Here is a 14,874-nt window from a genome sequence, read left to right on the forward strand (position 1 = left end):
ATTTATTTCATACAATTAAAACCCGAAACTATTTATTTTATATACCAAACTAATTAATAAATTTGTAAAATAAAATTTATATATAAAATAAATTATATAAACCCAAGCAACTTGCTTAACGAGGTGGTTGCAGATGGGGATCTCGTAGTCGGAGTTGATGGCGCAGGCAGCGGGGGAAGTGGCGGTGTTGGGGGAAGGGAGTATGTCTCTGAGGGATGTGTAGGAGGAGAAGGGGGATTCGAGAGAGACTAGCTCCAAAATGGTGGTGTGCTAGGGTGGCATTGCTATGAGGGAGAGTTTGTTGGATGCCACCATGGATGTGGTGGCAATGGAGTTGCAGTGGCGGGGGGTCAGCGACTTTGTTGGTGGCGATTTTGACAGCGTAGTTGGGGAAGTCAGCCATGGTTGTGGGATATGAAGTGTGGGTGTAGCAAAGAAACACGCGGGGGAAGAATGGTATAAAAGTGAAGGAATAAAAACGCTATCAGTTAGGCAGAAACCTATTCCATCTTAAGATAAAAGACTTGATGGGCTGTCCGCGGGTTAGCCCAACCCTACCCAATAAATGATGGGGCTATATGGGGCTAGGGCTGAAAAAGGCCCCCAACATATGGGGCTGAATTTTGGTAGGGCTGGATGCAGGGCTAAATGGATTGTCCCACGGGCTACGGCCCTATTTGACAGCTCTAGCCTAGAGGTGTTTCTTGGTACCCATTTATATTCTCACTTTTGGACATCAACCTCTAGAGCTTTACTGCGATTTTATCTGAGGTAAGGTCATTCTTGATTGTAAGAGAGTGCCCACACACCAGTCTCTATCACCTCTTAAGGATAGTCTGGAAGCTTTGCCAAAAGCCAGCCTCTACATGATGGTTGTTCGTGCTGGGATGTTGATCAGGCCGATTCGTGAAGGATTATCTCAATTATGCATTACAAGAGATAAATCTCTATGAAACGAAAACAATGATGATCTAATACATTCTAAACCGCACAGTCTTAGCGCTTCTGCAGATCCAATTACGCCTACAATTAGTATCAGAGCCGGATTAGACGTTTGAGTGTGGATCTAGTTTTGGTTTGTTTTCATGTAATTAGTTAGCTTCGCGAAATATGGCACCTAGGATTATGTATTTGTTATTATATATTTGGCATAAGTATCTTTTATAATTTGTTTCTTTAAAATCGATGCTTTTATATGTTGGGCAAGTGGCTTCTTACACAGGATGCGGAAGAACACCTAGAGAGGGTTGAATAGGAGTTTTTAAAATTTTCAAAAACTTTTTCTTAGTAGATCCTTAAATCTGTAAAGTCTAGACAAAGTTGAACAATTAAACTCAATCACTACACCAACTAACTAGTTGACATAAATCAATTTATATTACTATTTGAATTCAGTAAACAATCACACAAATTTTCTTCAGTCCCTATATGCCCAAAATAACTTTTCACAATGCTAAGAATAATGTAGTAACAGAAAGCATACCTTAGCAATTTACAGAGTATAAACGCAGAAATGTAATTTTCTTAAACAAAACAAAAAATATTAATTCAGCTACAACACTTTTAATATGTCACCAGAAAATCGCTATAGCACTTTCAAATCAGAAATCAGTATTGCTTTAAGTCTCTTAACAAAATATTCAGAAATTAAATCAGAGAGACAAGAGACACACGATATATCCTGGTTCACACCCACTAAGCCTAAGTAGGGTGCTACGTCCAGACTGAAGTCGCTGCAAATATTTTATATATCACAAGTGTACCTATTTTACAAACACGCGTCACACAAGCAATCAAACAAAATATCAAAAATCTTCCTAGTGCCTACAATGCTCCAAGCTTTGAGAATTCTCTCAAGCCGAACCTACGAAATTCACCAACTCTTCTCACATAAGACCTCCACTCTCCCTAGTGGATTCTTGAGGCTCCAAGCCTTGAGACACACTCTCAAGCCAAGCACAAGGTCGCCAACCCACTCGGTTGCTCCCACACACCTAGGACAGATTTTTCACACACGCGCACTTCACTTTAAACAAGCAATACAAAATCTTAGATTTATAACAGAAAATTTATCAACCTATTACAAAGTCCTATCACACTTGATATATCAAATAAGGCGCAACAACAAGCTCCAAAATGATATGATGTATGTAGAAAATTTAGAGCACAAGTATATGTATCACAAACTGCAAATTTTCAGTAATATGAAACTTGTATTTATTAATATCAAGTATTTAAATGATGGACACTAAAAATTCTGATTTAAACAGAAACTATCACACTATATCCAAAAAAATCAGATTTGTAATTCTCTCAAAATTTCACAAAAATTTCAGAATTAGTTCTAGATAAATCTCCTAGTAATAAACCACAAGAAATCTGAATTTTAAGCACAATATACCTCGATTAAAACAGAAGATCCAGATTTAATATTCCAACAATAAATTTTTTGAACAATTCAAGATTAGGCTTCTAAACAATGAATCTCAAACAAAAATATGAATTAACACAATGTATAACAATGTATAAAAACAAATTCAGATTTGATATTTTTAATCGATCTTTCACAAAAATTAGAAACACAAATCTTACACTGAGAGCATCAAGATTTCTATTATATTCACTTAAAATCAAAACAGAGAAATCGGAATACTCACAATATATCAAAAAGAAAACTGAAAATCAAATCAACAATATCAAGAATCAAGAGTATACCAAAGGATGCTCAAAACAAGGTTTAAGATATTACCTCAAGAGATCTCAAATTTTTAGCAAAGTAAAACAAAAAATGTGGTTAGAGTTCTTCAACCTTAGTTCCAAGAATCTTGAATTAAATGCTTCCAAACTTGTAGAATCATGAACAGCATTCCAAATCACCCAATCTTGACTCAGAAATCGATCAAGAGACTCATCAACAGTGGTGTACTTTGTTTAGGGTTCAAGAAGAGAAAAATTGTTGATGGAAATTTGGGGATTTTTGGGAGGACGATGAATACAAGGTGTTGTATCAAACACTCACACACACTCTATTTTGTGCAGATTGAAGACGAAAGAATTGGAACAACGATTTTCAAAGATGAGAAAGTGAGCTCTGTTTTTCACGCAAAAATGGCATAGAGAAGAACGTTTTTCTTTTTGATATACAAATCGAAAGTCTGTAAGTGAGTTAAAAAAGAATCCTTCTTTTCTTTTATTATTATATTGAATATCATTTTTAAAAAACAAAACTGAATTATCACGTACTATGCGCTGGAAAAAGCAATCAATTATATATTAAAACCCAAAGTTTATATACATATATATAATTGATTTAATTTTATATTATTACTTTTACTTTTAGGTTTTTATTAAAACATATTTGTAATTTATTTTTTATTTATTTATTAAACTAAATTCATAACAAAATAAATTAATTTTTAAAAAAGAAAAATGCATGTAATGCAATGGAGCTTGGTATCAGGCTTAGTGATATATCTAATGTGTTATAAAAAAAATCTAAAAATTATCTAACCAGAAACTTTAGCATCTTCAAATTGAGTTCTTCATGCTTTGACATCATCAAACTCATTTAGACATTATCTTTTAGAATGTCGGAGGTCCTTCATTATACTGTTTGACTTTAATACATAGTAGAGATTTCATGGTATCTTCATGGTTGTAACAATGAGGCTAATCTCATATGATTAGGTTTCCTCTTTTGAGTTTTTGTTTCAAACTTGTATTTTTATTCAAAATCTTGTAATATCAGTTTGAAAGAAGATCAGAAAAAGGCAAAAACAAGGACATCCAGATCTGTTTGGACATGTTTGTGACCTACCGATGGCCGATATGAGAAACCAACTCCATGGCGTGATAAAGGATGGAATTATGTGAAAAACAGTGGCCGGAACGGGCTCCAGACCCCCCGACATGCGCCACCAGAAGTGGCTGTGTGTGGGCCTCACTCACATGCAATGGAGAGGTGTGTGAGAGTGTGAGGAGGTTCCTTTTTTGGTGCTTCCAGTGGCAGTGTGTCCTTCTTTTCATGGTGGTCCTATCCCTAGAGTTTCGTTCTGAGATGACTTCATGTGACGGCGTATTGGATGTGACAGCTAGGGTTCCTAAAAATTGACTTAGAATTTCTTGCCAAAGTTTGGTATTTTAGGTTTTTGGGCCTATGGTTACCACAAAGGGGCTTGAACCAGATCCCTATGGACTAAAAGAAAGGAAGAGATGGACCGAAGAGATTTTTGTTTTATTTTATTCTAGGGAACCATGGATTAAAGTCTATTTTTACAATTGCTTTACTTTTATGAATGGATGAGTTATATGGTTCGATAACATGTTTGATGTGATAACATACCATATAGAATAAGTGGTGTCATATTGTTGCATAACTTGTTAATTACATGAGCATAGTAGCTATTATGTCTTCAAGCGACTAGTATAATAGTTATTATGGAATTATTTTAATATTGATATTATTCTCAAAATAATTAATGACTATTGTGCTCTTTTAAAAAAATCTAGATTAATAATTGAATTAGTTATTTTTGGATAATAAAAAACAAGGCAAATAATTAAGAAAATTTTCTAAGAGATTTGTTTATTTTGCGAGTAAATTGTGGGTCTTCTAAACTGGTCATGTGAAACGCTACATACCACAGTAATGTATAATGATTGTATGGAGCACACGCTGCCTATCATGACCATATTTAAGGACCTTAATGATTTCAAAATTTCAATAAGCACAGGGATGCACGTTAATCGGTGAACTTGCTTACATAGTTTTTCAAATGAAACAAAGGTTACTCTCAATTGAACATTTCTTGGAAATTGGAAAATTCTAATTTTAAAATATTGAATGAGTGAAGACTTTTAAATTAATATATTAATTTTTAAACCTGCGAGTTCCATTATTAAAATAGTCATGTAAAGCCCCACCAGATTAGTAGGACCGAATTTTGTTTGATTGGACCTTAATAATTTCAAAAGATTTAGTAAAGTATTATACAGTCGAACATCGTCAATGCTTGGTTACTAAAATTAATTTTTGAAATTAAACGATGGTTAATTACATTCAACTTTAATAAAGTTATTAACCCTCCCACTGAGGCTCTGGTGATTTCACTGAAGGCCCAAATAACAATTTTAGTGTTTACAAGTGACTTGCCCAACGTAAGCCTTATAAAGAAAACTAAAAGATTGTTAACAATAAAAGATAAGTAGTTATTAGAATCTACTTGCGATTAATCTATTTATTACATTTCTTGTTTGTGAATTGTGTGCTTTGTATATTTTCCAGAAAATATCGTCTTTGAATCCTTTAGCTACTATCTTGATTCAAAAGCTCATGGATGGCACAAACTACAAACAATGGAAAACCAACTTAGATATTGTTCTGAAATATGAAGAGCTCAATTTTGTCCTAACTACCCCTAAGTCAGCGTAGCCTACAGAAGATGTGTCTGAGGCAATCAAGACACAATTTTCAAATTAGGAAAAGGAAAATGCTGCAACTCGCTGCTATATTTTGGCCAGTCTCGTTGCTTACCCACAAGAGCAAATGAGCATGATTGAGAGAGGAGAAAAATTGCTCCAGATTCTTGATGGCATGTTTGCTACTTCTAGTAGTTCTACTAGGCAGAATGTGCTGACTGTGGTCACAAAAACTGTGTTGACTGGAGGAAGTGTGCAGGATCATTGTTTGACAATGATAGCAAACTTCGAACGAGCGGATGACCATGAATTAAGTTTGAACATAAGGTGAAAGTTAACCTCCTTCTACAATCACTGCTTGAATACTTCAATTAGTTCAAAATGAACTACAACATATACAAAATGAATCTGGATCTTACTTAGCTAATGCACGAGCTTTAGAGTGCTAAAGTCTATGGTCAAGCAGGGAAATACACTCTTTGCTGAGAGTCATGTTAAACCTAAGGATGAATGAGAGATTTGATTAAGGTTCTTTTTTTGTAATAAGGTATCAAATCTCCAGTTAACTAAGTTATGCAATTTCTCTTAATCATGAGTTTATTATAAATAGGTAATTAAATAGTTTTCATTCTTTGATTTACCAACAAGTGAAGGCCGATCTATTGACGACCAATAAATTTGTATTTTGAGAGTGAAATTATTTGATTATCGATATTTATGAGATAAACAACATGGAGTTTGTAAGATATATCCTCTTGATATATTTCGGTACTTGGATATTGAAGACATTGGGAAGTGCATGTAATTCGCGTTTGGTAAAGGAGAAATTTTTTTTATCCGAAAATCATGATTCTTGGAAATATGGTGGAAAAGTAAATTTTTCGGGAATGTTATCAAAAAGTTGTTTGGTAGGTAAAAAATAATACTGAGAGTATTATATAAGTTTCTATTTTCTTACCCATTTTTTTCTATTTTCCCAGCAATCCAAGAATACCACCCTCTTAGATGGAATTTTCATTCACAATTTACACATAAAACTGATTTCCAGGTAAATCATTTTCTCGGGTAAATTTTCTGAAATGTGATACCAAACATGGTTTTCTTTGAAACTCACCTTCACTTTCCTGGGTAACTAAAAAAAATTTCCCTACCAAACACCCCCTTAGAGAAACTATCATAGTTAAGAGAATAAATAATTGATTGAGTAACAAAAAACTTATCAATCAATTATTGACATTCTACAAAGGGGTTATGCATATATATGTTATATGTATTATTAATCTTAGAGTGCAAGTTCGAACTTTTAGTGGAATAGCACTGAACCAGATAATCATGTATTGATTATCAAGAGTCTTAATTAATAATAGGTGGTAGATCCCCAGGCTAGCTTAAGACAAGGGATGGGGCATTATCAGTTGATAATGACTAGTGAGTTGCATGGTCTTGGACTTTAGGCTCAAGTTTTGTACTCAAGAAAGTGGAAGATTATTGGGTTTATGCTTTTTCGCTTAAAAGCCCAATTGGGCTCAGTGCATGAAAAGAGCTCAAGTAGCCTAGGGCTAGAGTTTCTTGGTACCTATTTATATTTTCACTTTTGGTTGAGGTAAGGTCATTTTTTATAGTGAGATAGTGCCTATACACAGACCCTATCACCTCTTGAGGCTAGTATGGAAGATCTTCCAGAAGTCAACCTCTACAAGGTGATTGTTCGTGCTGGGACGCTGATTAGGCCAATTCGTGAAGGATTATCGCAGTTCTACGATACAAGAGGTAAATCTCTATGAAACTAAAACGATGGTTATCTAATACATTCCAAACCACAACAATCTTAGCATTTCTCTATATCCAATTATGCCTACATGAATTTCGCGTGTTGTGTTGTTACTGTTCCATCGAAATGTGTTACGAATTGTCACTGTTAATGTTTTTCAATAGCTAGAAAAAATAAAGGAGATCAACAAGACCTTTATTTCTCTTATTTCCAAGGAAGATCATCTTGATCATATCAAGCTTTTAAGCAGTGGCGGACACAGAAATTTTAATGACGGGGGGCGAAAATAAAAAATATTATATTATAAATAAAAATATTTGAAATACAATACAGACCTAATATAAAAAAAAATTAAAAGAAATCTATTACAAAGATTAAGATCACTTCATTTGACTCTTATTTTACGTATTTTCTTATTGTTAAACTCATATATAATTGAATCCGTGTTAAAACTCAAAATAATTTCTTTTTTAATGTATGTAATCAAAGAATCATCAAGAAATTGGTCTTCTATTTTATTTCGAAGCTTGTTCTTGATTTTATTTTATGCATGCGGATCCTAACTTTTTTCTTTCTTTTTAAATGTCAGAATCCGCATGTGTAAATATGTTTGCTACAAAAAAATTCATATGCTATTGTTGCAGAAGAGACAAACCCATAAATAAATCATGTTATCAATTATCAATAAATTAGATACCCACAAAGTTATATGTGTCCTTTCATTCTTTTTATAGCTAAAATTGTTGGAAATTTAAAGAGGTTAAGAATAATTTAGAAGAACACACTACAATTTTTTAATCTAATCACGTGTTTGGTAGGAGGTGAAAAAAAAATTTCCTAAGAAAATGGGATTGGAAACTTATTTGCCTATGTTTTGGTAGGAGATGAAGTAAAAATATGGCTAGGAAAAAAAATTTCCCATCATTTGCTTTTCTATGTAAAATAATTGGAGAAGATTACTATTGAAGAGTGAAGAGGTCCTTGAAGAGTGTTTCAAGATTGAGTCTCACGCCCCCTTCAACGAAAATGCTTGTGCTTCCTCTTCAGTTGTCTTCTCTTGCAATTGCAAGCTGAACAATTTTCAGAAGTTTGATTTGAGCAGTTGAGGTTTTGTGCTTCCTCTTCACGCTCACTCATGTCAGTAATTTACCCACTCACACATGTTTTGTAATATTATTAAAATACTATTTATATATATAATATTTTCCTATCAAATTTTAGGGGGACGGGGGCCCACCCTAGCCCCCTCTAGGTCCGCCTCTGCTTTTAAGCCTATCAATTTATGCCATGTTGCGAATACATAGGTGTTATGGATATGAATATCATATCCCAACTACCTACTAGAATATCTGGTGAGATATGGAATCAGCAACATCTCAACAACTCCAAACAGCCAAAGGATATAAGATAAGGATCACATCCCAACAGAAGGAGGGTTGAATCCTACTACGATTGGGGGATCTCAAAAGGCACAAGCCTAGGAAGGTAATCCTATAAATAAGAGCCTAAGGACCCCAGGTAAACACTCAGAACTCATTTATTACTTCTGCCCACACTGTGCACACACCCACCCCTTGGCTATAAGCCTATTGCTTGTGCGCAGTGATTGGGACCTCGACTGTAAGCCTAGTATACACTTGATATACACTATCTCTGAGCGCATACCTTACGATATAGCAATACGGTCTATCCAGGACTGAACATTGGCGCCGTCTGTGGGAAACCGTAAATTTCGACTCCCACCCCACGATGACGAACACACGTTCGACGTCGGGAACATCCCAAATGCCTCCGCGTCAACCACAGTCTCAGCCTTATGGCATGCCTCAACACCAACCCGCGTCGGAACAGCCCCAATTGGAACCAGACCCGGTGCTGGTTGAGGTACAAGTCGGCGAGGTCGGCACACGAGGACCGACTCCCAGACCCCAGCTGAACGCAACAGTTGCGGCAGTTCGTCAGCCTCCACACAGTGAGCCGCCAAACGTGACAAACATGGCCATGGGAGCAATCCTTCAAAGGTTGCAAGAGATGGAAAACAGATTTCTGACCCAGCAGCGCATGGATGCCCAAAGGATGGCGACGGTGGAGGCTGAACTGAGGACTTTGAATGCGGAAGGCCAGACTAGGGGAACCGGAGGGGTCGCAAACAACCGACCTCCCCAACAGCATGCGGAAGGCGTACTTCAGAACGCCGCAGGCACCCAGCATCAGAACGCTGAAGACCTCCGGCATCAAAATATGGGAGAACGACCTAGAAAGCCCGACAATGCTGGCGATGGAGGACCGCGGCAACTGAACGCGGCCCCACTCGAAGGGCACGCCCAGAATGAGCAGAACCTTAACCTCGGTAACAACCGAAACGGTGGTGGGCCGAACGAACACCAGGACGAAAATTATCTGGAGGATGAAGAGGCTAATGATAGCCCATTCACAGAGAGGCTCATGAACTTGGCCATTTCGCCGCGATTCAAAGGCACCAGGATACCTCTATACGACGGAAGTCAGGACCCAGAAGCCCATTTAGAGGCTTTTAAAACCGAGATGCTATTCAACGGGATCACTGGACCTATTAAGGCCAGGATCTTTGCGACAACGCTGACTGGCCAAGCGATGACTTGGATAACTAGGCTCCCTAGGAACTCAATTGACTCGTTTGAGGACCTAGCTCGGACCTTCCGACTTAACTTTGCAACAAGCAGGGTGAATCTGATGCCAGCCTATGCTTTAGGAAGAATCCGGCAGAAGGAGAACGAATCGCTGAGGAAGTACCTCGACCGATTCAAGGATGCCGCCCTCAAGGTACACGGGTTAACTGAAGCAGTGCACCTCCACTTAATCATCTCGGGATTGGATGGCGATTCCCCATTGGCGAGATCCATCTATAAGAACCCAGTGAACGATCTGGAGGGGTTCAGGAGAAGGTCGGACAAATACATTGACGTGGAGGACATGCAAAAGGTTTATGTCGAATCACGAGGACGAAGCCCTACTCGTCGGAGCCCGAGTAGGAAAAACAACAAAGATCGGGATCAGAAGGGATCCAAAAAAGCAAAGGACACTCGTGATAAGAGGTCGGAAGACCGGTCACCAAGGAGTAGATATGATGACTATACACCCTTAAGCATGGCTAGATCTAAGATATGGAAAGAGGTAGCACATACCGAAATACGCAACGTCGAGAGACCTCGACCTCTCAGAGCCAAGTTCGGGTTAGATAAAAGCAAATACTGCGCATTCCATGACCAAAACGGTCACTACACAGATGATTGTTGGGACCTCCGGGATGCAATTGAGAAACACGTCAGAGAGGGAAAGTTAAAGCAGTATATCATCCGAACACAGGGCAAGAAAAATAATAAGCGCAAGCACAGTAGCCGAAGCCGAAGTCGAAGCCCAAAGAGAGAGGATCGAAAGGACCAAAGAAAGGACCGACCTTCCAAAGGCAAAGAGGTCGATGAAAAGGACGACGCTTTTCCCGAAGCCGAGTTCGAATGCAACGTGATAAGTGGAGCCCTAGGAGGAGGAGGAGACTCGGCCAACGCCCGGAGAAGATACCTAAAAGAGGTCATGTCGGTAAGGGACAGGCCAACTTTCAAAGAAAAGGACGGCAAGCCGGCTCCCCCTAGACTGTTCTTCACTCAGGAGGAACTAGCGAGGGTTGTACCCGGACACACTGACGGATTGGTGATCACCGCAGTACTAGTCAACTGCCGAGTCAAAAGAATTTTTATTGACCACGGAAGTTCAGCTGACATCAATCTCTGGGACGCTTTCCAGAGGATGAACTTGGACGAGAAGGACTTGAAGCCATGTATCACTGAGCTGGTCGGGTTTAATGGAGCGGCGTCCCCTCCAAAAGGCTACATCGACCTAAAACTGACCTTGGGCACGAAGGATTCGTTCCGATCTGGTAGGGTTCGTTTCGTTGTAGTGGACACCTCGTCTTCCTACAACGTAATTATAGGTCGGCCCACAATTCATGAATGGGATATGCTGATCTCCACCAAACACCAAGCATTGAAAATGCCTGGGATGAACAACGAGGTCGTCACCATAAAAGGCGATCAAGAAGAGTCAAGAAAGTGCTACTACGAGACTCTACGAGTCCATCATGGAAATCCGTCATCTCCAACTCGGCTTAAAGAAGGAGGAACCAAAGGCCAATCCCTGAAGACCTGCGGAAGAGAGGTCAACTTGGTTGAGCTCGATGTAAGGGAGGAGCTCTTGGCACCTCGTCCTGAACCCCAAGGAGAATTGGAGGATGCCGACATTTCAGAAGACGGCGAAGGACGCACCAAGGTCGGAAAAGACCTAAGCACGAAATTCAAAGAGGAGCTGGTTTCTCTGTTAAAAGAAAACTGAGACGTTTTTGCGTGGAAAGCTTCAGAAATACCTGGAATTGATCTAACCTTCTGCTGCCACAAGCTCTCCATGTACCCCGGTTCACGGCCAGTATCCCAAAAGAAAAGGAAGATAGGGACAGACCGACGTCAGGCATTAAATGAGCACGTCGACGAGCTGTTGGCAGCCGCATTCGTGAGGGAAATACAGTATACCACCTGGCTGTCCAACGTAGTAATGGTAAAAAAGCCAAGTGGGAAATGGAGGATATGTGTGGACTATACCGACCTCAATAAGGTCTGCCCAAAAGACTCCTACCCCATGCCAAGCATTGACCAGTTAGTTGACAATTCGTCAGAATTTCAGCTGTTATCGTTTATGGACGCGTACTCAGGGTACAACCAAATTCCGCTACACCCCGAGGACCATGAGAAAACCGCATTCATCACCGAGAAGGGAAACTTTTGTTACAAAGTCATGCCTTTCGGTCTCAAAAATGCAGGGGCGACATATCAGCGGATGATGAACCGCGTTTTTCAAGGGCAGATCGGAAGAAACCTTGAGGTATACATCGACGACATGATAGTTAAGTCGTTGCAAATGTCTGCTCATATAAACGACCTCAGGGAAACTTTTGAGCAGCTGAGAGCTCACAGGATCAGGCTGAACCCGGCGAAATGCGCTTTTGGGGTACCAGCTGGAAAGTTCCTGGGCTTCATGCTTACCAACCGGGGAATAGAAGTGAACCCCGACAAGTGTAGGGCCGTGCTCGAAATGAAGCATCCCGAAAGTAAAAAAGAAATTCAACAGCTCACTGGACGCCTTGCGGCTCTAACCAGATTCTTGCCCAAATCGGCGGAAAAGGCTTTGCCTTTCTTCAAGCTTTTCAAAAAGGAAGCCGAATTCGGATGGGGAGAAAAATGCAAGAACACATTCAAAAATATTAAAAGTTGCCTGGCCACTCCTCCCGTACTGACCAAACCAGAACCTGGGGAAACGCTGATCTTATACTTATCAGTCGGGGAAGAGGCCGTCAGTGCCGCCTTGGTACGAGAAAATGACAAATCACAACAGCCGATCTACTTTGTGGGTCGGGCCTTGCAAGGGCCCGAGCTTCGTTACCAGAAGCTCGAGAAAGTCGCATTCGCACTACTTACCACGGCGAGGAGGCTCCGACCTTACTTTCAGAGTCACCGAGTTATTGTGCGTACGAATCAGCCCATCAGGCAAGTCCTCCACAAACCGGACCTCGCTGGCAGAATGATAAACTGGGCAATCGAACTCTCAGAGTTCGACATTGCATATGAGCCCAGGCAGGCGATAAAGTCCCAAGTGCTGGCCGACTTCATCCTGGAGCTAACCCCATCCAATGAAAAGGAAAAAGGAAATGATGATTTCTGGACAATACACGTGGATGGGTCGTCCAACTCCAAAGGAAGCGGAGCCGGGGTAATCATTGAGACCCCGGAAGGAGTGTCCATCGAGCATTCACTTCACCTGGCCTTCCCGACTTCTAATAACCAGGCTGAATACGAGGCATTTATTGCCGGAATCATACAAGCAAGAGAGCATGGAGCCAGAAAAATCAAAATAATGAGTGATTCAAAGCTGATTACCTCACAAGTTGAGGGAAAATATCAAGCCAAGGGTCCTCTCATGATGAAGTATCTCCACCAGGTCAGGGAACTGCTAGCCGATTTTGACGAGGTGATAATTCAATACATACCTCGGAACGAAAACAATCGGGCCGACATCTTATCCAAACTTTCCAGCTCAAAGGTCCCAGGAACTCATCGCACCGTGATACAGCAGAGCATTTTGGAGCCGACGTGTGTGATGGTGATTACCGAGACTGAGGATTGGAGAGGACCCATAGTGGCCTACCTGGAAAAAGGAATCCAGCCAGACGAAACGCAAGAGGCCAGAAAACTCGTGAGGAATGCGGCCTGCTTCACCATAATAGAAGGGCAACTCTACAAGAAGGGTTTTTACACGCCCATGCTAAAGTGCCTAGGCAGAAGCGAGGTCGAATACGTGCTGGCCGAGATTCATGAGGGCATAAACGGGCATCACATAGGAGGAAAAGCCCTGGCCAGAAAGGCATTGAGGGCAGGATACTATTGGCCAACTATGGAGGCAGACGCGAAGGAGCACGTCAAAAAGTGCGAACAATGTCAGAAGCACGCGCTGATCCTCCGTGCTCCCCCAGAAGAGCTGCAAAGTATCACGGCTCCGTGGCCGTTCTTCAAATGGGGGATGGATCTACTAGGACCCTTCACTGCAGCGGAGGGTCAACTCAAGTGGCTGATAGTAGCTGTCGATTACTTCACCAAGTGGATCGAGGCCGAACCCCTCACCACCATTACCTCGGCAAGGATACGAAGATTTTTTCAGAGAAACCTAATAAGCTGATTTGGGCTTCCTGCCGAGATAATAACAGACAACGGAACGCAGTTTGCTGACAAAAAGTTCCAAGAGTTGATGACCGACCTCAAAATCACACACCGGTTTGCATCAGTCGAACACCCTCAAACTAATGGACAGGCTGAGTCTGCCAACAAGGTGATCATCAATGGGCTGAAGAAAAGGCTTTTTCAGGCCAAAGGCAATTGGGTTCAGCAGCTACACCTCGTCCTCTGGGGTTACAGGACGAGTGTTCAGTCTGCTACGGGAGAAACTCCCTTCAAGCTAACATATGGGTGCGAGGCCATGATCCCGGTGGAAATCGGCGAGCCTTCCTGGAGGACGAACCAGAGGCTGCAAGGAACCGAAAGCCAAAACAAGGAAGCACTCCTTGTAGAACTCGACCTGCTGGACGAGTGCAGGGAGAACGCCATATACAAAAACATGATGGCCAAGCGTTTGATAACGGCCAGGTTCAACAAAAAGGTCAGACCTCGGTCGTTTCAGGGTGGCGACTTGGTACTGCGTAGAGCCGACATAGGCAACAAGAATGCGAAAGATGGAAAGCTTGCCGCAAACTGGGAAGGCCCCTATAGGATCAAGAATGATCTAGGAAAGGGAGCCTACACCTTGGAAACTATCTCCAAAAAACCAGTAAAAAGGACTTGGAACGCGGACAAGTTGAAGATCTACTACAGCTAGGGTCTAGGCCCGATGCTCGAAGTAGAAAACGAGCTGTCAGGCTCGATTGATAGTTAGAGTTATTTCTACACCAATAAGACGAGTTATTAAGCTCAGTCGGTAGATAGATTTATTTTCAGGAAAATAAAATGAGCTCTTAAGCTCAGCCCTTGTACAAAAGATTTCATTGAAATGCAAGTAAAGCAGTTAATTAATTTCAGGAGCTTCCTGACCGAAAGGGAATAAAGTTTTGTTGA

At 40.6% G+C, this 14,874-nt stretch overlaps 1 protein-coding gene across 1 annotated transcript; it reads left to right on the plus strand.

The window, feature by feature from the left end:
• The first annotated feature begins 8,938 nt into the window (after positions 1-8,938).
• On the plus strand, positions 8,939-11,554 carry LOC133297371 (uncharacterized). Its single transcript, XM_061496495.1, has one exon. The coding sequence runs from the start codon at positions 8,939-8,941 to the stop codon at positions 11,552-11,554; it is 2,616 nt and encodes an 871-aa protein (XP_061352479.1).
• Positions 11,555-14,874: the final 3,320 nt, after the last annotated feature.

The sequence above is a fragment of the Gastrolobium bilobum genome, unplaced genomic scaffold, assembly GCF_033153095.1.
Source record: "Gastrolobium bilobum isolate Gb01-03AN ecotype WA unplaced genomic scaffold, APGP_CSIRO_Gbil_v1 utg2108, whole genome shotgun sequence".
NCBI lineage: Eukaryota > Viridiplantae > Streptophyta > Magnoliopsida > Fabales > Fabaceae > Gastrolobium > Gastrolobium bilobum.

What these genes read in the sequence shown, in the direction of transcription:
- LOC133297371 (XM_061496495.1), top strand. Translation starts at nt 8,939, where the DNA reads ATGACGAACACACGTTCGACGTCGGGAACATCCCAAATGCCTCCGCGT.